Source organism: Salvia miltiorrhiza, chromosome 6 (genome assembly GCF_028751815.1).
Source record: "Salvia miltiorrhiza cultivar Shanhuang (shh) chromosome 6, IMPLAD_Smil_shh, whole genome shotgun sequence".
Lineage (NCBI taxonomy): Eukaryota > Viridiplantae > Streptophyta > Magnoliopsida > Lamiales > Lamiaceae > Salvia > Salvia miltiorrhiza.
In genome coordinates this window covers 9,465,013-9,492,352 of record NC_080392.1, presented here as the reverse complement: position 1 = coordinate 9,492,352, position 27,340 = coordinate 9,465,013, and the positions used below count along the sequence as shown (strand labels likewise).

The 27,340-nt window shown below is 41.2% G+C and overlaps 2 protein-coding genes, 1 long non-coding RNA gene and 1 pseudogene across 4 annotated transcripts in view; 2 read left to right on the top strand and 2 right to left on the bottom strand.

The window, feature by feature from the left end:
- The window catches only part of LOC130988510 (uncharacterized), a 32,112-nt gene extending 25,831 nt beyond the window's left edge, over nucleotides 1-6,281 (top strand). Inside the window, exons 3-4 of the long non-coding RNA XR_009090124.1 lie at nucleotides 5,724-5,750; nucleotides 5,899-6,281. This is a non-coding gene — a long non-coding RNA (uncharacterized LOC130988510). The remainder of the gene's footprint in view (nucleotides 1-5,723; nucleotides 5,751-5,898) is intronic.
- A 2,639-nt stretch (nucleotides 6,282-8,920) lies between these two features.
- LOC130990462 (uncharacterized) lies at nucleotides 8,921-12,010 on the top strand. Its single transcript, XM_057914695.1, has one exon. It carries the CDS (start codon nucleotides 8,921-8,923, stop codon nucleotides 12,008-12,010), a length of 3,090 nt encoding a protein of 1,029 aa, XP_057770678.1.
- LOC130991041 (5S ribosomal RNA) lies at nucleotides 11,972-12,087 on the bottom strand (annotated as a pseudogene).
- An 11,965-nt stretch (nucleotides 12,088-24,052) lies between these two features.
- On the bottom strand, nucleotides 24,053-26,629 carry LOC130988495 (cation-dependent phenylpropanoid and flavonoid 8-O-methyltransferase 1-like). Of its 2 annotated transcripts, none has more exons than XM_057912367.1 (6): nucleotides 26,446-26,629; nucleotides 25,938-26,067; nucleotides 25,774-25,853; nucleotides 24,944-25,088; nucleotides 24,725-24,856; nucleotides 24,053-24,651 (listed from the first exon to the last, which is right to left on the bottom strand). In XM_057912367.1, exons 2-6 carry the CDS (start codon nucleotides 25,998-26,000, stop codon nucleotides 24,364-24,366), a joined length of 708 nt encoding a protein of 235 aa, XP_057768350.1. In that variant the 5' UTR covers nucleotides 26,001-26,067; nucleotides 26,446-26,629; the 3' UTR covers nucleotides 24,053-24,363. The 2 variants fall into 2 exon arrangements, with proteins under 2 accessions (XP_057768350.1, XP_057768352.1); XM_057912369.1 differs by having other exon boundaries at nucleotides 25,938-26,024; nucleotides 26,446-26,515.
- Nucleotides 26,630-27,340: the final 711 nt, after the last annotated feature.

Sequence of the window (27,340 nt, the reverse complement as noted above, 5' to 3'; positions counted from 1 at the left end):
AATCTAAATCAATATAAATCTTGATATGGCCTACTTATCTAGGGCGATCTCCCCACTAGTTTTAGCCCCCTCCCGGACGACTAAAACAGTAGATTACGGGTCATAATTGTCGTCCCCGGTCAATTTCTAACCTATAACTCCCAAGAGCACAAAAGATCAACAAGCCCTCACCCACCTCTCAACCTCCCGGTTTATTGAGATGATATGTATCAAACTCTTAATCTATTGTAATTATCCTCTCCCGATTCAAATCACAAATTAGAAATGCACAAAAGGTGGCCAACCAATCATACAAGAGATAAATCTAGGACTTGAAAAGATAACAATAAGCACAATCAAGATATATATTGAACAAAGAAATCAATCCATTACAAATCCATCTAATCTAATCCCTAAGATAAGAGATTTTAGCCAAGCATATTCATAATAAAAGCAAATCTCAAGTCATAAGAAAACATAAATAAAGATATAGAGAGATAGAGATTCATAGACAAATCCTATAATCTTGATCTTCAATCATGTAGTCTTGATGAGCTCCTTTCCAAGTCTTCCCCTTCTTTATTTGATTTTGGTGTTGTTTTTGTGTGTGGAAGAGAGAAAAAATGGTAGAGAATGGAGGCTAGGGTTTGGAATTGGAGAGTTGGGGAAGATGAAGTGGGTGTGTGTGGTGAATGATGTGAGAAAAGAGGGGAAAAATGGAGTTTTGGGCTAAAAATCACGTCTGGGCCCACCAAAAGGCGGATCCCCGCCTCTTCCCCGCGGTCACGGCATGAACCGCGGTTGAAAACGCGGCTGGAAGCAGGGGAGGCCGCGGTCATGGGCCGCGGCCGCGGCTCGGACCGCGGGTGACTGTAAAAAACGTTCTGGACTGCTCTGGAGCAGAGGCCCGCGGTCGGGCCCGTGGCCGCGGCCCGGACCGCGGGTTACTGGGCAATTTTGGAGCAGAGGCCCGCGGTCGGGCCCGTGGCCGCGGCCCGGACCGCGGGTGCTTGGGCTTTATGCGCAGTCAGCTTGTTCGGCTCCGTTCTCCCTCGTCCGGACTCGGATTTGGTCACCGTTTGCGCTCACGAATTCCTATCGAGACGTACTTCGATCTCATGTCTTCAAAATTCTCCAATTAATCCTTGATTTTCCCTGAAATCACTCCAAAACTACACCAAGGAATCAAAACTCAAAATTGGGATACAAACACATATTAGCAATCAATTCATGGGGGAAAATGACAACAATTCATGCGATATTGAGGTACAAAAACCATGTTTGTCATGTGTGTGGTGAATGAATGGGGAAAGGAAGAGAAAAATGGAGTTTTGAGGCTAAAATCGCGTTTGGGGTCCATTTGGGGGAGCCCCGCCCTTTTCCCGCGGTCACGGCCCGCGTCCGCGGCCTTCAAACGTGGGGGATGCTCAGGGGACCCGCGGTCCCGCCCCGCGGCCGCGGTTGGTGACCGCGGGTGTCTCCTGAGTCGGGAACAGCTGACCCGCGGTCTTACCCCGCGGCCGCGGGTGGTGACCGCGGGGTACTGGGCGTTTTGCACAGTCCGCTCGTTTTGCTCCGTTCTCCCTCGTCCGGACTCGGATTTGGTCGCCGTTTGCGCTCACGGATTCCTCTCGAGACGTACTTCGATCTCATGTCTTCAAAATCCTGCAATTAATTCTTGATTTTCCCTGAAATCACTCCAAAACTACACCAAGGAATTAAAACTCAACAAAACTCAAAATTGGGATACAAACACATATTAGCAATCAATTCATGGGGGAAAATGACAACAATTCATGCGATATTGAGGTACGAAAACCATGTTTGTCAACCCCCCCAAACTTAAAGCGTTGTTTGTCCCCAAACAACAAAGAGAAGAGAAATAAAAGATAACAAACATGTGAGAATGAATTGGTGTCATTTCAAGGGCTTCAATTTTTTCAAAATATTTCACTAGTGTATCACAAGTAGATATGCATTTCAAGAAGTCACAAGTGATAGTAAGTTCAACATTATAGCCTCCAAGCTTGAATCCTCACAAGGTGAATGTTTCAATGATGCACTCGACTCTCAAGTGTTTAGAATGGACGTGTTTACACTCAATTCGAAACAATGCATGCAATCTACCATAGGCTTGCCATTTGTCCTAACTCTCTATGCTTCAATGTATTATAAATAGAGATCAAAAAGGGCTTTCATTGGGTTGTAATGAGGGCTCTTTGGTAAGGTGAGTAGTTTTTTAGGCAAAGTGACTCATCCCACAATCCATCAATCACAATGAACAAATCAACTTCACCATTTCTCTTATCAATCAAAAACCAAAATCCCTACATTTCATCTTTTCATCCTTAGTGATATCTATCATGGCTATGATTCAAAAGGCAAATCACTCCCCTTTATGCTCTTTTATTCACATTCATTTTCATTTCTTTTTCTTTTTGAGCTCATAGGGGATTAGTGATTTTCACACAATCAAAGCTTGATAAGCAATTTCAATCATTTCCCAAACTTTTTTCTTCATCAAAGCAACCACTAACACTCTAAGTTCTACCCCTTTATCATTGGTTCATTCAAAGAAAGGCTACAAGGCACAAAAGGGGTAAACTAGGATCATATGAGAATTTGGCACAATTGGGGTCAAGTGGCTAACAAAGATGGCCTTAAATCACTTCAATATTAACAACACATCTACTTTTATTTTCAAGAGAGGACTCATGGCAAGTTCTAGAGACCAACATACATGCTCAATCGATTTACACTCAAGAACAAAATGAGATTGTGATAATATGACAATCAATGGCTCAAATCTTACAAGCTCATTATCAAGTTCTTGGAGGCAAAACATTTAACTCACTTGTCACAAGTTCAAACTTTTCATGCATAATCCACAAGTGATACACACAATTTCTTTTCAAAAGCAACATTCATATCATAAGCCCAACACACATTTCATCCAACTCATGTTTTTCAACAATCAAGCTCAAAAACAAAAGACAAGGAAAAGCTCAAAAACAGAGACAAAATCTCATTATTCGAAAACTAAACTAACTAAATAAATAAACAACGGATAAACGAGATAAGTAACCCATCTTCACCCTCCCCCCAAACTTATTTCACACAAAGGAGAAATAAGTTTGGATGAAGGAGAAAATGGTTACTTGTCTCGTACTCACAAACGAGGTGGAGGCTTAGGTGGTGGCCATTTCTCATCAAATTTGCATGCTCCATCCACCGCGACCCAAAAATATGGTGGCTTTGCAATTCTTGAGACATCCCGGGCGTCATGGTAATCTCGTTCACCATCTAGAGTACCACCACACTCAAACAATTCCTTATTAGACAAATCAAAGTGAAAATCAAAAGATGAAGATAAATAAAAGTTAAAGAAGCAAGCCTTCATAGAATCGCCCGTGTTGAGGTAAGGATCGACAAAATTTTTGACTTTGCATTCTTTAAAACTTGTGAAATCTTCATCCTTTTGGAATTATAGAGGTTGTGTTGGAAAAGTTGGGCTCTCGACTTCAAGGGGTTTGGAGAATTGATCCTCATCTTCTTCATACTCTTCTTCAACTTCTTGAGGCTCTTCACTTAGCATTGGCATTGGTTCCTCATACAAGGCTTCATTTTGTAGGCTAATGGCCATGCACAAATCATCAATTCGCTTTTGATTTTCCATAGTGGTAGCCAAAGACCTTCTTTGCTCTTCTAGCATAACCTCCGATTTTGCTAGACTTTTTTCTATCCAAGCTTGTGTAGCTATGAAGCATTGAAGGAGATCGTCTTTTGAATTTGATTTCTCCTCTTGATAGTATTGATTTCCCCCTTGGAAGCCTTCTTGAGTGGAATAAGAAATTTCATAATTCCAACTATTGAAATGGTCCTCATACTCCAATGGTGATTGCCACTCCATGGCATTGCACCTCATGTCATAATACTCACCATAGGAAGGTGTTGGTTGGAAGGCTTTTTGGATCATTGGTTGCCTACAATTTCTTTTGGCTTCCAAAACACGCAACTTAAGTTGCATCAACGCCAATTGTAGTTGGAGTTGCTCAACCAACTCATTCCTTCCATCATCCATTTTTGGTGCCGCTTTTACGGTTGTGGAGCAATTTTCTCTAACAAAAATAAATAAACATATAAATAAACAAACATAAAAACAATATCTAAATTAGATAAAAACAACTTTTCACAATATCAAAAGTAAAAACTCAACCAATCCCCGGCAACGGCGCCAAAAACTTGTTCGCTATTATTTTTACCACGCCGCAAGTATACGGTGTAGTTGCAACATAGGGAAGCAAGGTCGTATCCCACAAGGATTGGTGAATTCAAACTTCTAAATATTATTAATAAGTTGTTTTCAATCTATTTAGACAAACCAAAGATGAAGAGATATTGAGAACTAAAACAAAGCTAAATAAAGCAAGTAAATAAAATAACAACAAGATAAACTTAGTTAATAAATTGGGGAATGACTCGAATGAAAGTTATCCTAGGGACTAGATTTCGATGGATCGTAATGAACTTCAATCTAAATCAATATAAATCTTGATATGGCCTACTTATTTAGGGCGATCTCCCCACTAGTTTTAGCCCCCTCCCGGACGACTAAAACAGTAGATTACGGGTCATAATTGCCGTCCCCGATCAATTTCTAACCTATAACTCCCAAGAGCACAAAAGATCAACAAGCCCTCACCCACCTCTCAACCTCCCGGTTTATTGAGATGATATGTATCAAACTCCTAATCTATTGTAATTATCCTCTCCCGATTCAAATCACAAATTAGAAATGCACAAAAGGTGGCCAACCAATCATACAAGAGATAAATCTAGGACTTGAAAAGATAACAATAAGCACAATCAAGATATATATTGAACAAAGAAATCAATCCATTACAAATCCATCTAATCTAATCCCTAAGATAAGAGATTTTAGCCAAGCATATTCATAATAAAAGAAAATCTCAAGTCATAAGAAAACATAAATAAAGATATAGAGAGATAGAGATTCATAGACAAATCTTATAATCTTGATCTTCAATCATGTAGTCTTGATGAGCTCCTTTCCAAGTCTTCCCCTTCTTTATTTGATTTTGGTGTTGTTTTTGTGTGTGGAAGAGAGAAAAAATGGTAGAGAATGGAGGCTAGGGTTTGGGATTGGAGAGTTGGGGAAGATGAAGTGGGTGTGTGTGGTGAATGAATGGGGAAAGGAAGAGAAAAATGGAGTTTTGAGGCTAAAATCGCGTTTGGGGTCCATTTGGGGGAGCCCCGCCCTTTTCCCGCGGTCCCGCCCCGCGGCCGCGGTTGGTGACCGCGGGTGTCTCCTGAGTCGGGAACAGCTGACCCGCGGTCTTACCCCGCGGCCGCGGGTGGTGACCGCGGGGTACTGGGCGTTTTGCACAGTCCGCTCGTTTTGCTCCGTTCTCCCTCGTCCGGACTCGGATTTGGTCGCCGTTTGCGTTCACGGATTCCTCTCGAGACGTACTTCGATCTCATGTCTTCAAAATCCTCCAATTAATTCTTGATTTTCCCTGAAATCACTCCAAAACTACACCAAGGAATTAAAACTCAACAAAACTCAAAATTGGGATACAAACACATATTAGCAATCAATTCATGGGGGAAAATGACAACAATTCATGCGATATTGAGGTACGAAAACCATGTTTGTCAACAATGATTGCATGTTCTCACACTGAGTGTACCCTGTATACTCATCCCATATTTAACATTTTCAGGTTTTAAAGGTCGGAGGCGCGTGGAAGGTCGAATGACGAATCAAATATTTTAAATTTAGTTTTACTTAAAAATGATGTGTTTAGTCAATGATGTCTGTATTTTAGTTACCTAGTTTAGTGTGTGTTTGCTATGATTTTATGTGATTTTACATGGTTTGCGATATTTTGGATGTAGGAATTGAGCAAAATTGGAGATGGATCTTGTGGATGGAAGAAATCGTAGGAAGTCGAGATTTTGGATGAAATTGACATGAATTTGACGAAGATGATGGACTGTGAAGAAGAAGTTTGGAGATCGGGCTTAGAATTAATTGTCTAGAATTTATTTAGCCCAAAACTCTTCTTTTTAATTATATTTTGAGGTCTCATTTTGATTAAGGGCCGCAGTCCATTTATGGAGGTAGTTAGCAGTGCCTTAGGGATTCTAATCCCTTAAATTAGTTAATTTCTTTTTGATTTAGCTGCCACCTCTAGACCTATATATATTAGGAGTTGACTTTGAGTTAGGGACACCTTTGATTACTTTTATTTCAAGCAATTCACGTTTTTTTGATTTTAGCTTATTAGGTTGAATTTAATTGTTGTTCTTGGGATTTTGGTGAGTGGCGGCTCTAGGCAAGACAAGGCAGACGAGTTTTCTTTCATTGTTTTAATTCAAGTGGTGATCTCTTATTTATTTCAATTGCAATTTATTTTATTTTTATTGTTCGATGTTGCTTTGAATTATTTGATTGTTCTAGTTTTAATTATGAGTAGCTAATTCTTTTAATTCGGCGAGAATAATGAAACACTAATTTATTAATCTGTGAGACCTAATTGAGCATAAAATTGGTTCCTATTGATTCCGATTAATTCCTAGGGTTTAAAGATAATTCTGATTTTATTTAAGCCTGATCAACTTAGATTTAATTGCATTACAGTCAATTAGCACCTCCAATCCGTAATTGTTGGAATAGGGCTGATTAGTGATAAAACTACCATGTTCGTAGTAGAAATTAATTGGTGGATTAATTATTACTAGCGTATCTAGGATAATTGGTCTAAATTGGGTTCCTTCATCTTAATGCTATTAGAATATTAAATCTAGGTCTGACGTCTCCAGCTAGGTTATATTTTAATAAGGGAAATAAGCAGGTCTGGCGTCTCCAGCTGTTTATCGACACAGTAAGTAGGAATTGGGGTACGTACGTCCGTTGCATTTCACGGTATCCTATAACTTGTTGGTTAGTAGGAATTAATTAATCTTTGCGTCGATGATCAGAGCTTTGAATTAGTGTGGATTTATTTGAGCCGAATTACCCTTTTTTTATTGATTTAATTCAAGAGTATTTTATTTGATTAATTTTGCATTCTTAGTTTAATTAATTCTTCCTAAAATTAAGGCGTGGTGGCATCACCGATTTTATAGATTTAGGGATTTGAATGGTTTTTAACTGCTCTCTGTGGAATCGACCCTGATTACCATTATACTAATTTATTTTGGTAATTCCGCAGGAATTATTTGGTGGTTGGCGACGTCCACCAGTCAAGTATTTTAAATATTTATTTCTCTATTTTCACATTAAATATTTATTTATTGTCATGATTTTTCCGCGTGCGTTTTCATTAAAATTTAAATTGGATTTGGGTGTCACATTTCCCTTAATAAATATACGAACTCCGTTGATAACTACTGTATAACGGAATACGTACAATAAGGGTTACTCCGTTGATTCGCTCATGAATACCGAAAGAACACCGCGAGAAGGGAACAATCCCTTTAATTATTGAATTGTCTTGTTGGTCAAGTTAGTTTGTTTCCTTTTAGATGTTTAGGGTTTTATTATAAATAGGAGTTTTATTTATGTTTTAGGGCAGTCGAATTGAGAGTTAAAATGTAGAGGGTGTGATTGTTCTCTTCTCGCGGTGCTCTTCCGGTATTCATGAGTGAATCAACGAATTAACCCTTATTGTATATATTCCGGTATACAGTGGTTATCAACGGAGTTCGTATATTTATCAGTATCAAATATATTTCACGCTTCTACCTGCATCAGTTGGTATCCAGAGCCTTGCTACGCTCCTACGCGATGTCTCCCCGTCAATCAACCGTTCAAAATTTTCAAGATTAACTCCATCATGACGACGACCTTCTGTCTCAACAATTCAAGGAATTACGAGCACAGAATCGAGAGATCTTTGACTTACTACACGGTCAATATGATCGACCCTATGCAGAACATCATCAAGGACGTTTCCGATTCGAGGACGAATCGTTTCAAGGATGGAGAGAATGATGAAGATAGAATCGTATAATATATTATATCTTTAATTATTGATTTGTCTTGTTGGTCAAGTTAGTTTGTTTCCTTTTAGATGTTTGGGGTTTTATTATAAATAAGAGTTTTATTTATGTTTTAGGGGAGTCGAATTGAGAGTTAAAATGTAGAGGGTGAGATTGTTCCCTTATCGCGATGTTCTTTCGGTATTCATGAGTGAATCAACGGATTAACCCTTATTGTACGTATTCCGGTATACAGTGGTTATCAACGGAGTTCGTATATTTATCAGTATCAAATATATTTCACGCTTCTACTTGCATCACATGGGCTCAGTGGTGGAGCTACAACCAAAAGGAGGTGGGGCAATTGTCCCCTCCCCTCAAATTTTTTAGGGTTAATTCTCTCTAAATCCTTAAACTATAGTCATTTTCCGTTTTTTCCCTCAATCTTTGAACTTCCCACAAAAAACCCCCAACTTTCAATTTTTCCTAATTTTTCCATGACTGGTTTTTCGGCCAAATTCGATCACACATGGAATCAGAATTAAGTGATGTTGGGAACCTTGTGGAATATCATAATCCTTGTTTTGATGATACCAAAATTCATAGGTCTTAATTGTAATAGACTAGAACTGTTTTGAACTCAAGTGTTAGAGTTCGTTTATAGTTTAGTTTGCGGTTTCGAAGACTGAAGACTGAAGAACGAAGGATTAAAGACTGAAGATACCAACTGAAGTATCAGTTGAAGAATCAGTTGGGAACTGATTACTTAATGCGTGCCACAGACTGATACTAAAGTCAAGTATCAGTTGAACATTCTTCCTCGGACTGATCTTCCAACGTTCAAAGGAAGCCATGTACTCACAAAACTACAGCCGCATTAAATGCAGAGATATCAGAATCTTACGGACACACGACCGCAAATTGCGGACACTTGATGAACCAGCTGGAGATATTGGCGAGACAAGGTTGGTTGGACAGGTTCGTTGCTGGACCTCCGAAGAAAACGAACAGAGAACCGCACAACCGTAATCATGATAATCACAGGCGTGATGGGAGGGAGATGAGAGATGGCGCGAATGACGGACGCGAAGGAGAACTAAGGAATGAAATACCAGAGCGGCCACCTTTCCAGAGGGAGATTCATATGATCGTAGGAGAAAATGGTACCCCCACATCAAACAGAGCGAAGAAACAACTTGTCAGAGCTGTAAGAACAGGACACTTTAACTCTAAGGTCATGGCTATTACCAGCGCAGCCAGCGAACCCACCATATCCTTCGGCCCGGAAGATGCCAGATCGTTAATGTACCCCCATGATGATGCCTTAGTCTTCTCAACAGATGTGGCTGGATGCCTGGTCCACCGAGTTTTCGTGGACTCGGGCAGCGCGGTGAATATTGTGTACTGGGACTGCTGGAAGGCCCTTGGCTCGGTTGTCAATGTTGAACCAACGAATGCACCACTCTATGGATTCTCAGGAGAATCAGTAGTACCAATCGGTATGGTAGAGCTGCCAGTCACCTTGGGACGATCGCAGGGTTATAAAACCAGAACAATCAGATTCTTGATCATAGACGCTCTGAAACCCACGTACAACATCATCTTGGGGCGGCCCGCTCTAAACACCTTCAAGGCAGTAGTTTCCCCATTCTACCTCAAAATGAAGTTTCCGATAGACGGTGGAAGGATTGGGGAAGTGTGGGGGGATCAAGCTACATCGAAGCAATGCCATGTACAAACTTTAACCCAGCAACAAAAGGATAATATGGGAGACGACCCCAACACTCGAAAGCAGAAACGAAAGCAAACAAAAGTCCCGGGAGAATCCAATGATCAAAGAAAGGAGAAGGTGGGGATAGTCACCGCGTCAAACCCTGAACGTAGAGAAATCATGGAACTTAGAGATGGAATTGATAAACAACCCCTTGTATCCACGAGTGACGCATGCCTGCTCATCGAACTTTTTCTGGACAAGGAGGGATACACCACCAAGATCGGAGCAGGAATGACACCCGTCCTCCAAAGGGAAGTCACCGCATGCCTGCGCAGGAATGCGGATGTATTCGCATTCAATACTTCCGACCTCAAAGGGATCAACAGAGAGCTAGCTGAACATCATCTTAATGTGGACCCGATGGTCAAACCCGTCAAACAGAAAACAAGACACTTCGGCACGGAGAAGGACGCCGCAATTCGGGAACAGGTCCAGGCCCTCCTAGAAGCAGGACACATTACAAAAATCCAGTATCCCGAGTGGATATCTAATGCAGTCATGGTAGAGAAGAAAGCCAAAGTGTGGAGAATGTGTGTGGACTATAGAGATCTTAACGCAGCTTGTCCTAAGGATTGTTACCCACTCCCTCGGATAGATCAGCTAGTGGACGCTACTTCGGGGTGTGAACTCCTGTCCATGATGGACGCCTACCAAGGATACCATCAAGTGAAGATGCACCCGAGGGATGTCGCCAAAACTGCCTTCGCAGTGTGCACAGGGGTCTTCGGATGGGAAAGCATGCCCTTCGGCCTCAAGAATGCAGGGGCCACATACCAGCGTATGATGGACAAGATTTTCAGGACACAGCTAAGGAGAAATATATCGGTGTATGTTGACGACATGCTGGTGCGCAGCACCAAAGCCAGTTCTCACGTGGCTGATCTGGAGGAAACCTTCTCGGTAGTCCGCAAGAACAGACTAATGCTCAACCCCGCCAAATGCACCTTTGGAGTGCAATCAGGAAAGTTCTTGGGTTACAGGGTAACACCAGAGGGAATTGAAGTTAATGTCGACAAAGTCAAAGCCATCCTGAACATGACACCACCCAGGAATGTCAAAGAAATTCAAACACTCAATGGTCGGATTACCGCACTGAGTCGGTTCATTTCACGCTCAGCTGAGCGAAGTCTCCCGTTCTTCAAAGTTCTAAGGAAAGGAAGTCGATTCGAATGGAGCAGTGAGTGCCAAAGAGCTTTCGAGGACCTAAAGACTTACCTCACCAAACTACCAGTACTAACAAAGCCTTCTTCAGGAGAACCATTGTACCTATATATCTCTATGGGAATTGAATCTCTGAGCTCAGTGCTGGTCCGAGAGGAGAACCGGCAACAAAAACCGATATACTTTGTAAGCAAGGTCATCCAGGGTGCAGAGCTACGCTATACTGAGGTTGAAAAAACCGCGTACACAATCATGATCACGGCCAGAAAGTTGAGGCCATACTTCTTATCACACAAGGTCATTGTGAGAACAATAATACCATTCAGACAAATCCTAGGGCGACCGGATCTAGCGGGGAAGATGGTGAAATGGGCCATAGAGCTCGAAGAGTACGAGGTCGAGTTTGAGCCGCGCACTACCATTAGAGCGCAGGCACTGGCGGACTTTATTCAAGAAGCAACAAGGTGGTCTATGAGGGGACCGTGGGCAGCACAGGTTGATGGGTCGGTCAGTAAAGAAGGGTGTGGGGTGGGAATCTACATCACCTCGCCCGAAGGGAAAGTCTATCAATTCGCTATCAAGTTTGAAGATAAGCTATCCAACAACGAAGCCGAATATGAAGCAGTGTTAAGGGCAGCCCACATACTCAGAGAACTCAGAGCCGACAATGCAGTGATTAAGACTGACTCTCAATTGGTGGCGCAACAGTTAACAGGAGGTTACGGGATAAAGGAAGAGAGAATGAAACACTACTTTGACAAAGTCCAGGAGATTGGGAAAAAGTTTGAGAAATTTGAAATACAACAAGTGCCGAGAGAAGAAAACCAACGAGCAGACCTCCTGGCCAGAGTAGCCAGTGCAGTCGAACAAACTTGGAGCGAGGATATTACCTTGGTGTTCGAACCTAAGAGAGCGGTGGTAGCGCAGGTATACAACATTGAAACCAAGGATGATTGGAGAACACCCATCATATACTATCTGAAAAATGGTAAACGAATGGACGAGGATACTTCACGGTATGCCAAATACGAGAATTACTGCCTCATCAATGATCAGCTCTACAAGAGGTCCTTCACACACCCATCCTAGTACTACTCTCGCCCAAGCACGCTTAACTTCGGAGTTCTGATGGGATCCGGTGCATTAGTGCTGGTATGATCGCACCCAATGTATCAATTTCAACAAGAATTTCACGCTATCCACGACCAAGAATTTTCTCATGCAAGAAAGAAAAAATTTCGAATGAGGTTCAGATCTGTGCACATACTGGAGGATCCACAATAAAACCATGTTTACTCACCACAGATCCACGTTGAGAGCAAGCAAGAGTCAGACAGATAGAAAAATTGGAACTCTTAAACCAGCTAAAACTCACGCCCTAACTCAGATGTTCCCATATGCATACAAATGATAAGTGAACTTCTACAAACGAAAAAACTCATCTAAGGAACGAACACCATATCTCAAAGCTACGATTTATAATAGACACATTAAGAATCACACAAACTCAGTAGGCATCAAGAAAAATTTTCATGACTTTTCCTAAGATTTTTCATGCATAACACGCAAAGAACTCAGATCGGAATACACGTTTGAAGATTTACCCCACAACATATTCAAACACCCTGGATCTCCACTTATAACGGGCAAGAATCATGAAGAACAGAACCCCTGAACACACCCAAAAACTCACGCCTTAACTAGCAATTTCCCACAGACGGCGCCAGTTGGTGATGCACTGAATCACCAACACCTAAACTAGAAGATTGATAGGAGATCGGAACCTGAGGGAGATAGACGGATGGATATTTCTTTTACTCTTCAATGGAATAGTTCTTTACAAATATCAGAGCATACATGTGAAACTTGGGAGAAAAGATCGGTCCCTTCTACTATTACAGACATGCTATTTATAAGAGATGAAGAGGAGAGGGTAAGATTGTCTTTTCCTTCATGGCACGTGCTCGGTACGTCATTGGCGTCGTTGTCACTGGTGGTTGTCCTTGCTCCAACGGCCTTGCAGCTTTTGCCTCATTCAGTAAGTAGTTGGGAACTCTTCGCTTGCGCCGGCATCTTTAGGTGTTGGAATCTGCGCTGCCTTCTCCAAGGAGCGCTGGTGCTGCGCTGCTCTCTCGTAGGGTGGCGATGACTGCGCTGCTCCTTCATGAGATAGCGATGACTGCGCTGCTCCTTCATGGGATGGCGATGACTGCGCTGCTTCTTCATGGGATGGCGATGACTGCACTGCTCTCTCAAAGGGGGCGCTGGGATCTCCATTCTTTGTCCTGCACTGTTAGTTTTCCTATTTTGTGCAATAATCATTAAGGCAGTAGATCTTTCATATTGGTAACATATGGAGTACGGGTCGTGTGCTGCGCTGATGAGGACCTTATCCCTCATCACAGTGGTTATCAACGGAGTTCGTATATTTATCAGTATCAAATATATTTCACGCTTCTACCTGCATCACATGGGCTTAGTGGTGGAGCTACAACCAAAAGGAGGTGGGGCAATTGTCCCCTCCCCTCAAATTTTTTAGGGTTAATTCTCTCTAAATCCTTAAACTATAGTCATTTTCCGTTTTTTCCCTCAATCTTTGAACTTCCCACAAAAAACCCCCAACTTTCAATTTTTCCTAATTTTTCCATGACTGGTTTTTCAGCCAAATTCGATCACACATGGAATCAGAATTAAGTGATGTTGGGAACCTTGTGGAATATCCTAATCCTTGTTTTGATGATACCAAAATTCATAGGTCTTAATTGTAATAGACTAGAACTGTTTTGAACTCAAGTGTTAGAGTTCGTTTATAGTTTAGTTTGCCGTTTCGAAGACTGAAGACTGAAGAACGAAGGACTAAAGACTGAAGACTGAAGATACCAACTGAAGTATCAGTTGAAGAATCAGTTGGGAACTGATTACTTAATGCGTGCCACAGACTGATACTAAAGTCAAGTATCAGTTGAACATTCTTCCTCGGACTGATCTTCCAACGTTCAAAGGAAGCCACGTACTCACAAAACTACAGCCGCATTAAATGCAGAGATATCAGAATCTTATCTCTGCAGAGGTCATTCCTATCTGGTGGCTACTTTATCAGAGACGTCAAATCTCCTGTCCATCAAGAGAGCCGTTTCCACCAGACAAGGAACCTCAAAGATTGAAGCCTCAGCCCAAATTCGAATTGCTCTCCAACGGAAGAAATCTTGAGGACGTTCTACGCCAACGGATCTATTCAAGAGTTCTCCTACAAATAGCACTCGAGGATCAACTTCAATCTTAGCCGATTCAACAACATAAGCTGAAGCTCTGCCAAAATCGCTACTCAGCCTAAAGCTTAATCTCTCCAAAGCTTGAATCGAAGAAGAGAATTCCAAAGCCAAAATCAGTCACTACTGATAACATACATTCTCTTAGACCTTAGGCAAACCTCTATTTACCCAGAAGCCAAGGTCAAACTTGCTACAAAGAACTTATTCTTTGCAGTATAGTTGGCACTCGTTCAAACCTCTCCCAAAAGAGTGTTTGAGTGATTCGGAGTTCAGGAAGGTACTCTGACTCTGAGAGTCTTAGCGCGGGTTGTGCTAAGCAAGAGAAATCCGACGCGAGTGAAGCGTGGGTATTGAAGAAGGGTTTTCTTCAGTGGAACGGTTGTGTACACCGGGCAAGCACACGGTTTGGTTTGCAGTGCACCTGTTAAGCAGTTGCGGAGTGGATTGTTGGTCTGATCAACCGACCGTGGATGTAGGAAAGGGTTTTTCCGAACCACGTAAAAGTCTCTGTGTTGTTTACAGCTTTCAGTTTTACTTTCTTACTTGTGTTGTTTCATTTGATAGACTGAATACTGATTAACGGCAAAGAGAAATCTAAGACCAACAACGTGCTCAACCGAGGCTATTACGAAACTAAGTTTAATATTCGCTGCGTATGATATCAGTCTTACTGATCTATCTTTTGATAGTCAGGAAGAGTGTTATCATCTCTGTTTTAGCAAACTCGACTGAAGCCCATAATTGCATCAGTTAAGTTCCAGTAACTTAACTGATAACTCCTTACTGAAGAGCTTTCAGTATCAGTCGTCAACCCTGTTTGGTCAAAACTATTTTCAGTCAACAGATGTCTTTGTTTGCGTGTAAAGTTTGTTTTGATCTCTATCTTGAGATCCCTCTGATTGAGGAATTCATAAAAATAGCCCATAGGTGTATTCTCCCCCCCATACACCTATTCGAGACCCCCCGGGACCTAACAATTGGTATCAGAGCAGGTTGTTCGCAAGAACACTCTGTATCTGATTAGGTTCTAATTGAACTAGATCCTTTTTCTCAAGGGTCTCGAAAAAGTTTTTCTCTTTCAATTTGTGCTTGCTAATTGCTCTGTCTGTTGTTATTTGTTCTCTCTTTTTTGATGGAGACTAACCACAGCAGATTATCTTTTCTACCTATGTTTAGTATTGAAAAATACGACATATGGAAGTTTCGGCTTGAAAGCTTCCTCACCGCCCAACATTGCCGAATGTGGGAAGTCATCACCAAAGGACCAATCATCATCACCGAAACCATCAAACGGATTCCTGTTGATCTACATCAGGATCCTTACGATGAGGTCCAGCCAAAGCAAAAGGCAGACTTCACCACCGAAGAAAGGAAGCAAGATGAGCTAGACAACCTCGCCAAAAGCATCATCTCCGGCACCGTTCCCGACAAGCATGTCATGAAGATCATCAAGTGCGGAACTGCAAAGGAGATGTGGGACATTCTTGAAAGAATGTGCGTAGGTTCAAAGGAAATCAAGGAGAATAAACTGTCCATAGCTTGCCAGAATTTCGACTCCTTCCTCATGCTCAAGAATGAATCTGTCGAAGAAATGGAATTTAGATTTAATCAAATCCTGAATGAAGTTCAATCAATTTCTAAAGATAAATACACTCAACGAGAAATCAACCTGAAGATTCTTCGAGCACTGCCACGAGGAGAATGGCAGATCTACTCAGTTGCTCATCAGCATAAGCCTGGTTTCAGTCAGCTCTCGACAAACAAGCTTTTCTCTGATCTCATGGCAAATGAGTTCGACCTTCAGAGAAATCTTGGAATCAAGAAGGCTGAAGGATCAGACGAAGATGGTCCATCAACCTCAAGAGGAGTGGCACTGAAAGCTTTAGCAAGAGAAGGCAAGAAGCAAATCAAGGAACCAGCGGAACTCAAGCCTGAGGACTTCTTCAGTCAATATGCTTTGTTGACTGAAAGATTCAACAAAATGGAGTCCAAGTTCCGGAAGTACAGAAGGTTCCACAAGCAGCATTACAAGGAAAATGAAAGTGAAAGCAACTCCAGACATTCCACTGATCGAAGCGGAGAAAGGAAGTCAGCCGCTTACGACATCAAATATATGGAATGCTTTGGATGCAGAAAGAAAGGACACTTTCGAAATGAATGCCCTGAACTGACTCAATCTGAGCGCAAAGAGCTGAAAGCCAAGAGAGATCGCATCTTTTCGAAGAAGAAAGCGATGGTTGCTGACGATACTGATTCTTCCAAAGACACATCAGAATCATCCGACTTCAACAGAACTAGCTCAGACGATGAGAGTCAAGCCCTGATGGCCAATGGATCTGAAAGTGTGGCTGACAACAGCTACGACAATGGGATGAATGGCTCAGAGGTAATCTCTCATTTAAAAACTCCTTATACTGATAACTTCCTGATGCTTTCAGGTGACCACTCAGAATCTAGAGAAAGCTCATCCGATGAAACTGACGAGTTCAGTCAACTCATAACTGATCACTGTCAGTTGAGGAAAATGTTCGAAGATCTCCTCAAACAGAATCAAAAAATGGAAAAAGGAGATCAATGATGAACGAGCTAAGAATCAGACAATCATCTACTTTCCGGATGAAACTTGTCTTGATCAGCTAATCATGGAGAACAGTCGACTGGAAGAAAAGCTCAGAATCTCCAACTCGGAATGTGATAGAACATCTCATGAGATCAAGAGGCTCAATCACAAGCTAGAAGAAATAGTCAAGGACTGCATGATGAAGTCACCCATGATGAGCAACTTTCCATCAAAAGGCCTTGTTGAAAGCATTGGAGGAAAGGTTGCAGCTGACAAATGAAAGAATGTCATGATCATTTCAAAGGACATTTCTTCTGAAATCACAACATCAGAAGAATCAAGAGATCATGATATGGATGAAGTTCGCAAAACGCAAACTGATGGCAAGATCAAATGTTCCACCTCCACGGAGCTACAGACGTGCAAAGGAGGCCCCCAACCAGATCAGCCTTCTGAGAAGACTGAAAAGCAGATTTCAGTCAAAGTTCTGGGAAGGAACATCAGGAATCAAGAAGAATCTTCCTCACCATCCCAGGGGAAAGAACGGCCAGACGAGCAAAGCAACACCCACGATGAAAAGCGACTGGACATCAATCGACTCATATTCCATGACATCAGTCAAGTCTCCATCAGTCAGGAATGACTCGAGTATCTCAAGGAAGATACTTCACTGAGCAAAGAAGACCTCAACCACTCATCAGACAGAGTTCCTACAAGAGTGATGCCTTCAAAAGAATTTCTCAACAGAAGAATGCTCATGTGCCAACTGAAGAGCCAACAACGTCAGTCAGACGATCAGCAAAGCGCAAGAGATCAGCCAGACCAATTCTGAAGCAGATATGGGTTCCAAAGGGAACTCGAGCTAACATCGAAGGACCCAAATCTTGATTGGGTACCTGAAATAACTCTTCCTTGCAGGTCAAAATCAGGAAACATAAAAAGAAGGAAGATGTTAAAGCCTAAATTAGAACATGGTATCTGGATAGCGGCTGCTCGAAGCACAAGACAGGCTACAAAGAATATCTATCTCAATATGTTGAGAAAGCTGGATCCAAAGTTGCATTCGGAGACAACTCAATCGGAGAAACAAAAGGCTATGGTGTGCTCAACATGGGTAACGCCAGTATCAGTAATGTTAGCTTTGTTTCTGGTCTTAAACATAATCTGTTGTCTGTAAGTCAATTTTGTCACAGCGGTTTCACAGTGAAAATCAAAAAGGATGAATTCACTGTTAGAAATAATCAAAAGAAGGTGGTTCTGAAAGGTTTCAGACAAGGAAGTCTCTACGTCGTTTCATGGGAGGACAGCCCACCAGAAACATGCCTCATCAGCAAAAGCAGCTCGGAGCTCAACTGGCTGTGGCACAGGAGACTCAACCATCTCAACTTCAAGACGATCAACAAGCTTGCTAAACATCATCTGGTTGAAGGTCTGCCTACTATTGTGTTCCAGAAGAAACAAGAATGTGAAGCATGTCAAAGAGGAAAGCAGACGCAAATGTCATTCAAGTCAAAGTCAGGGCACTCATATGAAAGAATTCTTCATCTACTTCACATGGATCTGTTTGGCCCAATCTCTCCAAGAAGCTACAACGGTAGGAAGTACACCTTAGTAGTTGTGGATGATTATTCACGATATACTTGGGTAATCTTTCTCTTTAAGAAAGAAAGAGACATTGGAGGAACTGCCAAAGCTGCTGAAAAGACTGAGCGTTGAAAAGGAAGTCAACATCATCAGCATCAGATCAGATTGTGGGACTGAGTTCCTCAATACTGTCATTCGTGAGTATTGTGATGAACAAGGAATCAGTCATCAAACTTCTGCAGCAAGAACTCCTCAGCAGAATGGAGTTGCAGAAAGAAGAAACAGGTCTTTGAAGGAAGCAGCAAGGACGATGCTAGCTGAATCAAAACTCCCTTTGAAGTTTTGGGCCGAAGCAGTCAACAACGCATGCTACACGCAGAATCGCTCCTTCCTCACTCAAAGACATGGAAAAACTCCATACGAGTTATGGAAGAATAGAAAGCCTTCAATTGCCTATTTTCATGCTTTCGGTTCTAAGTGTTTCATCCACAACAATGAAAAGAAGAGGTTAAACAAATTTGATAGCAAGGCAGATCCAGGAGTCTTTCTTGGATACTCTGGAACAGAACGTTCAAGCAAAGCCTATCGAGTGTTTAATTCTCAAACTCTTTGTGTTGAAGAAACACTTCATGTGGTCTTTGATGAGTCTACAGATGATTTCAGGGAACAGGAAAATGAAAAGTGTGTCCAGAACACTGAAGGTTCCAAAGTTGAAATTCACAACACCGAGCCCACTACTGTCTTGGTGTGGGGACCAGGAAAAGATGAAGATATTGAGAAGCTTCAGTATCAAAAGATCAGTCAAAGGTCTGAAGTTCAGACTGGAGCTAATGCAGATGGCATCAGTCAAGGGGGAACTCCAGTTGCTGAAGATCGAGTTGAACATGCCGAAGCAGCTCCAGCTCAACTCTCCCCTGCTCCAGAAGGTGCTCAACACTTCAGAACCATTCTGACTGAAAAAGCCCCACCATCTCCAGAAGAGATCAAGAAGTATCGAAGATGGTTTGAACTCCACTCAAAGGAGAACATCATTGGAGAACCATCTGATGGCGTCAAGACTCGAAGATCAATGTGCAACCTCGTCTTTGACATCAATCAGAACTGCATCAACGAAGATAAGAATTTCAGCTGTTTCTTATCATCTACAGAGCCCAAGGATGTTGAAGAAGCTCTGAAGTCCACTCAATGGGTCATCGCAATGCAAGAAGAACTCAATGAATTCAACCGGAATTCAGTTTGGGAGCTTGTGGATCGATCAGACGATGCAAAGGTGATTGGTTTGAAATGGATTTTCAAAAACAAGAAAGACGAAGAATGAAACGTTGTGAGAAACAAAGCAAGGCTTGTAGCAAAAGGATACAGTCAAGAAGAAGGAATCGACTATGACGAAACGTTCGCTCCAGTTGCCAGATTGGAAGCAGTCAGACTCTTCTTAGCCTTCGCAGCTCACAAAGGTTTCAAGGTACACCAAATGGATGTCAAGTGCGCATTTCTCAATGGAGTGCTCATAGATGAAGTCTATGTGGAACAACCTCCAGGCTTTGAGGTTGCTGGACCAGAAAAGGTGTACAAGCTGAAGAAAGCGCTCTACGGATTGAAGCAAGCTCCAAGAGCGTGGTATGACTCTCTCGGAGTATCTTGTTGAACAAGGGTTCAAGAAAGGATCTGTGGACAGAACTTTGTTCACTCTCAACAAATGAGAAGATCTTTTACTTGTTCAGATTTATGTCGATGACATAATTTTCGGATCCAAATCCGAACGCATGTGCAAAAAGTTTGCTGACATCATGACCAACAAGTTCCAGATGTCAATGATGGGAGAAATGAATTTCTTTCTCGGATTGCAAGTCAAGCAGACCAGCGAAGGAATACTGATCAGTCAGTCCAAGTATGCCAAAGAACTGATAGCCAAGTTTGGTATTCAGCACATGAAATCAGTCAAGATCCCAATGAACACAAATTGGAAAGTTGATCCAGGTTTAGAAGGAAAATCTGTCTCTTCGATGAAGTACAGAGAAATCATTGGATCTTTGCTGTATTTGACTGCGAGCAGACCAGACATCTCATTTGCAGTCGGGGTATGTGCAAGATATCAATCAGATCCAAAGGAAGCTCATTTGGATGCAGCAAAGCGAATTTTGCGATATCTTAAAGGCACACCCAATTTAGCATCGTGGTATCCAGCAGACGACGACATCAAGCTCACCGGATATTCAGACTCAGACTTCGGTGGATGCAAGATTGATCGTAAATCAACCTCCGGAACATGTCAATTTCTAGGCAACAAGCTCATTTCATGGTTTTCAAAGAAGCAGACTTCAGTCGCCACCTCCACAACTGAAGCTGAATATGTTGCTGCCGGAAGCTGCTGCTCACAACTCCTGTGGTTAGTCCAACAGTTGAAGGACTATGGGATAGATGAAATAGAAGTCCCAATCTATTGCGACAGCTCCATCGCTATTGCAATCTCCCAGAATCCAGTTCATCACACCAGAGTCAAGCATATTGCTATTCGACATCACTTCATCCGTGATTACGTCGAAAAGAAGGATATCTATGTGGAATGGATTCCAACTGCTGTTCAGAGAGCGGACTTGCTGACCAATGCTCTTCCAGAAGAGAGGTTCAACGATCTGTGCGGAAGGATCGACCTCATCAACCCTGAAGAGTGATGCTGTGTTTGAAGATCCTCTCAAGCAGTCATGCTGATTGGTGGTCAACCATCTGCTGTTCTACGACCGCTGACGTGAAAAGCAATGAAGTCAAATCTTGTCTATTTATATCATGTTGACATCACGACCGCTGACTGGTGGTCAACCATCTGCTGTTCTACGACCGCTGACGTGAAAAAGCAAAGGTGACTGGTGGTCAACCATCTGCAGTGATGTTGTTTCGAAAAACTTTTTCATCTTCTTACGTGGTACAAATCTTGTCTATTTATACCATGTTGTCTTCATTTTTTTTCTGCATCAACTAACAAATCTCCACAGCCTTCACTGTGAGAAAAACTTTCAAACTTTCCAAAGTTGCAAAGAAAATTTGTTCCGACTAAGGAGAAATCTATGACTGCAAAGTCATGGAGTGGGAGAACGACGCTCACGTACCTGGTCTTCACCGGACCCTTCCACTGGATCTCAACGTCTCTCCGACGTCAAAGTTTGCTCTACCCTCACTTGTATCCAGCGAAGCGAGAGTCTTCCATCCTCATGCCTGGCGCTAGGGCTGTCAAACCTTGCGGGCCGGGCCGGCCCGGCCCAACCCAGCGGGCCTAGGCAATTTTTTAGGCCGGGTCGGGCCGGCCCAAAATTTTAGCGGGCCTTGAACAATGAAGCCTAGCCCGGCCCTATATGGGCCGCCGGGCGGGCCGGGTCAAAACGGGCCAAAAATTATATATTTTTTTCTTTTTCTTTTTAGCTCCAAAAATTAATAAATTAAATCAAATTTAAAGAAAAAAATGAAGACAAATTCGACCTTAAACAATCTACATCTAACTTACATAATTGACTAAAATTAAATGTAAACAAATATGACTAAAACTAAATGTAAATAATATGAATACAAGTAAAAAAACAAAAACTAATTGCAAAAACAACAAAAACTGAAAACGATTTATTCACAAATTAATTAATACAGTAATCAAATCATCTGGAATCAAATAACAACCACAAAAAATAATAAAAAATAAATAAATCTTTCAAATAAAAATAATTTAATATTGATTGTTGATTGTTAATTTAAATCCTAAGTTAGACTTCGACTCGTCATTGTCGTCAATTGAAGAAATTGACTTAGATTGGGTTGGTTTCATTGGGATTGGCCGATTGGAATTTGGGAGGAGATATAAATTTTTGAAATTTTCACCTTCTATACTGACGGGCCGATTTAGGCCCGAAAGCCCGGCGGGCTTTTTGGCCCGCAGGCCGGGTGACCCGGCGGGCCGCATGGGCCGGGCCAGGGAGGCCCGGTTTTTTTTGGGCCTTGAAAATCCTAGCCCAGCCCGGCCAAAACTACGGGCGGGCCGAGCAGGCCCATCGGGCCGAGCCATTTTCGGCCCATTTTGACAGCCCTACCTGGCGCCAAGAAGCTTCACAGCTTCTGGAGGAGATCTTCCTTATCGCATATATTGCACTCCTCCCTGGCTTGCAACAAACAACGAGAATTCTCTCGTTGTTGGCCGGCATCTTCAGCCGCACAAGGTCTATTCTTCAAAGACCCGGTGTTGGCGAATCGACGGTGTTAGTCTTCTCAGCTGCCACCGGTTCGATTCTTCCTTCTCACGCCTTCCTTCACTTCTCTCCTTCTTTCTCCAACCCCAGCTATTCCTTCTCCCTTCAAGGCATCCTTCTTCATCTTCCAAGGCAGCCTTCTCCCCTCGTCTTTCCTTCAATTCTCCGTCTCCCTCCTCACCTCACCACTGGCGTCTCCTTCCTTCTGCATCTCTGGACTCACCCTATTCTCGAATCTTCTCAAGAGCTTCTGAGACTAGGAGTTGGGTCCCGTCTGATCACTGCTCCCATCGACAGCTCTCTTTTTGATGTTGCTAAAAAGGGGGAAAGTCAGAAGTCAGAGAGAAACCTTCCCTAAGGTTGCTCCTGTCCTCTATTTCTTGACTGAAGATGGGACAGCAAAAGGATCACCAGAAGTTGTAAGGAGAACCTTCTAGTAAAGACCTCAACTCAACGGAAAACAAGTGAGAGTGGAACAAGCTTAGGAACATGAAGACACGAAGACAGAAGATGAAGATCAAGAAGTTCAAAGGCGCAGCCATGCAGACTGCTAGAGTCCATGGGTTACCCATGTTGTTTTTGTTTTTCTTTTTTACTCCAATGTAAGTCTTGCTCTGTACCTCGACTGATGGCTTATCAGCCATTCTTTAATGAAAAGAACTTCTGATTGATCTCAACCTGAAGACAATGACTCTTTGTCCAGGCTCTGATTATGTTTTTCTGTCTTCTCCTTGTTCTATTTTAGAACTGTTTCGTTCTTAACTCTAAGTACAAGTTTTTAGGTTCTATTGTTAAGGGGGAACTGTTTTCACCCCAGTTTTAGAACTTGTGCTGTGAGTTCAGTCTTTTTGTTGTCTAGAACTGCTGTGTGGTTTTGGCATCATCAAAAAGGGGGAAATTGTTGGGAACCTTGTGGAATATCCTAATCCTTATTTTGATGATACCAAAATTCATAGGTCTTAATTGTAATAGACTAGAACTGTTTTGAACTCAAGTGTTAGAGTTCGTTTCTAGTTTAGTTTGCGATTTCGAAGACTGAAGACTGAAGACTGAAGAACGAAGGACTGAAGACTGAAGACTGAAGATACCAACTGAAGTATCAGTTGAAGAATCAGTTGGGAACTGATTACTTAATGCGTGTCACAGACTGATACTAAAGTCAAGTATCAGTTGAACATTCTTCCTCGGACTGATCTTCCAACGTTCAAAGGAAGCCACGTACTCACAAAAGTACAGCCGCATTAAATGCAGAAATCTCAGGATCTTATCTCTGCAGAGGTCATTCCTATCTGGTGGCTACTTTATCAGAGACGTCAAATCTCTTGTCCATCAAGAGAGCCGTTTCCACCAGACAAGGAACCTCGAAGATTGAAGCCACAATTTTTAGCGACGAAAAAAGTATAATTATGAATAGCAAATCAAACACCCCACTAAATCATGATTTCATTTTAATACAATTTAATTTAATTTTGGTATTAATACACTTTAATTTGATTTCACAAAATCACTAAATCGTATATAGCTTACAATATTTCAGTTTTGATGTCAAATCACACCAAACTAAACCACAAACTTGCAATGATCCAAACTTAGATGCATAGGTGCACATTACATTTTCTCATGCACCCAATGAATCATATATATTCATTTTACAGACTCAAACCGCACCAAAATTAGAGGGAATGCAACAAAAGCATATCATATCATATCACATAATAATTTGCAGAGCATCCAACTTAACAATTTATTCCGACATATTGAAATGCATGATGAGGAGCATCATCCAAAAGATGAAGAATTTCAGTTGCGGCGACAGATAGTGATCCCATCACCAAGAGGGACTTGAGAGATTTGCACTCTAGCATCACCTGCAATGTACTTGTTAAACTCTATCGAATCCTTCCTCGTCGCCAGCTTGCGCTCCGGAACCGAACCCTCATCCATCGCCACCGTCCCTTGCCAAAGGGTGTTATCGTAAACAGCAATACCGCCCGGTTTCAGAAGCTCCAACACTCTCTCAAGGTAATTTGCATAGTCAGCTTTATCAGCATCAACAAAGGCAAAGTCGAACGTCCCCTTATTCTCAGGCTGCAGCATCAAACACTAATTTGGTTAGCATTGGCCATTGTCTCCTGGAGGAAAAGGGAAGCAAAACTCTTACATCTTTCAGCAACTGATCAAGAGCCGGAAGAGCCTCGGACTCGATAAAATTGATCTTGTGCTCCACCCCGGCCTTCTCGATGATAGGCAATCCAATCAGGTACGAGCTTCGGTTCATGTCTATGGCCGTGATCTATGCCCACATTTTTAATGTCATAATTAAATATGTAGCTATAGCAACCAACTAAAACGATATGATGTAGGAAAAAGTGTGTGTAACCTTTCCATCATCTGGAATTGTGAGGGCAGTTACGAGAAGGGAATATCCAGTAAACACTCCAATTTCAATCGTCTTTTTCGCGTTGATTGCCTTTAAAAGCAAGGCCATAAACTGTCCCACATCAGGTGCCGTACCCATCACAGCCCTTTGAAAAAAAATATGAAGATAATATTCATTAATCTCCTGATCAGATGCAATGATAACAAACAATTAATGTTGAACATGAACAAACTAATTAATCTTGTAAATATCTACAAAAAAAAAATGTGTCAACAACAAATTTCACTAGGAAATTGTACCTAACTATCAGAATCATAGAATGTTTCTATTTCTATTTCCAAGTATGTATTAACAGTGGCGGAGCTACGGCAAAAGGAGGTGGGGCAATGCTCCCCCTAATTTTTTTTTTAATATACCTAATATATTCTTATATATATACATATTTAATTATAAAAAATATATATATTTGCCCCACCAATTTTTTTTTTAAAAAAGGGGCAAATTATTATAAGATTTATACTAATATTGTTTATTTGTTAGGTTGGTTTGGTAATTATAAAAATGCCTAAAATGTACGGAATGCTCCCAAAAAATTTGTAATATATATTGAAATTATATAATCTATGAAAATGTTATTCTTTATTATTACTCTTATAATTGTCTTTTAATAAAAAATACCTAAAATATACGGAATGCCAAAAAATTCAGCCCCCGAACTAAATTCCTAGCTCCACCACTATACGTATACATGTGTTTGGATAGTTACTAGAAAGATCCACTAGTACTTACAGCCCAAACTAGTCTGAGTTTAGATGAAGCAATTATATTACCTTGGATGAGTGGATGTGATAGCTCTGAGCTCCTTGAGACATTGTTGTTCGCGTGGATACACGCTAGTACCCATTATATACTTGTGAAATTAATTAAACAGAAAATGTAATTAGTTTAGTGGTAACATACAAAATAAACATTATATTTGTAAGAGAATGGTGACCTTGTACAACTCTGCGGTTTGCAACAAGCCTTTTTGTTTAGGAGTACTAGCTTTGGTCTCCATCACTAATTCCTAACAACTCAAATCCTTCAAATACAATCAAGAAATCAGTATTCTTGCTGCTGCAGAGCTAACAAGTCCACAGAAATCGTAGCCATTATTTAGAATCAAAAGGCTGTCAATAAGGGAAAACTTACCTCGCAAATGGAAATAAACACCCAATTTTTATTTTTATTTTTGCAAGAAGAAATCAAACGAACATTCAAATGAGCCATAGAAGCAGATGAATTCTAATCACACAAATAGATAAATCAAATCAGAGCAACAAAAAATGGCAATATTAGCATTGGTTAGTGATCCATTACTGAAAGGACACAGCAACAACGGATCAATTCAAAGAATCCTTTGACAACGACAACAGAGCAAGCGAAAACAACACCAAACTCAAATCATTGCCGAAAAAGATCAATGCTGCATTTCATTTCAAAAAGGAAACACACACTAGTACCTCTGTGCGTGAAAATTTGTAGCCTACTAAATGACTCATCAACCCTATATTACTCTGAATTCATTGAATATAAGAGCTTAAAACTTATATAAATAGGGAGGGGTTGCAGTAATACTTTCAATCATCACAAAGAGAATTTAAGACTATACTAAAACAAGAATTTCGAATAAGTGCAATAATTGTGAAAGGTAAATCTTCCAAGTTATTTATACATTTAATATATAATAATTCTCTTCACACACTGTACGCATATATATATATATATATATATATATATATATATAATATAATCACATACTATATTTAAATTTCTTAGTCTATTATAAATTATTTATCTTTTATCTGATTAGGTGCGGCGCGACTAGAATGTGAATTACTCAAGTTAATTTTCAAAGCTCAAATTACAGGTGTGGGATTTATTTCAGTACATGTTGTGGTTAATCTTTGTCCATTTTAATATTATGTATTTACCATATGTGAGTTACATTAAATTATATCGCTAGGGGCCCGTTGAATGGGTCCAGGATGGTAAAGATCCTTGGTATGCCACAATGCGATATACATGTTAAAGTTATGGTTGCAACCAGTCGCCAGGGCCCGGCTGAATCGGTCCAGGACGGAAAGGTCCTTGGTATGCCACCGTGCGACTTTCAGTTACGAATGTTTGATCATATGTGTTTCCATTTTATTAACGTGGACAATGATTGCATGTTCCCACACTGAGTGTACCCTGTATACTCATCCCATATTTAACATTTTCAGGTTTTAAAGGCCGGAGGCGCGTGGAAGGTCGAATGACGAATCAAATATTTTAAATTTAGTTTTACTTAAAAATGTTATGTTTAGTCAAGTATTTTAAATAAAATATTTATTTCTCTATTTTCACATTAAATAT

Bases quoted from the DNA above. Each gene is read 5' to 3' on its own strand.
- LOC130990462 (XM_057914695.1), top strand. From the start codon at position 8,921: ATGAACCAGCTGGAGATATTGGCGAGACAAGGTTGGTTGGACAGGTTC.
- LOC130988495 (XM_057912367.1), bottom strand. From the start codon at position 26,000: ATGGAGACCAAAGCTAGTACTCCTAAACAAAAAGGCTTGTTGCAAACC. The intron at 25,089-25,773 runs GTAATATAATTG...TTTTTTTCAAAG, and splicing joins ATCACATCCACTCATCCAAG to GGCTGTGATGGGTACGGCAC. The intron at 24,652-24,724 runs GTAAGAGTTTTG...TTGATGCTGCAG, and splicing joins TTGATCAGTTGCTGAAAGAT to CCTGAGAATAAGGGGACGTT.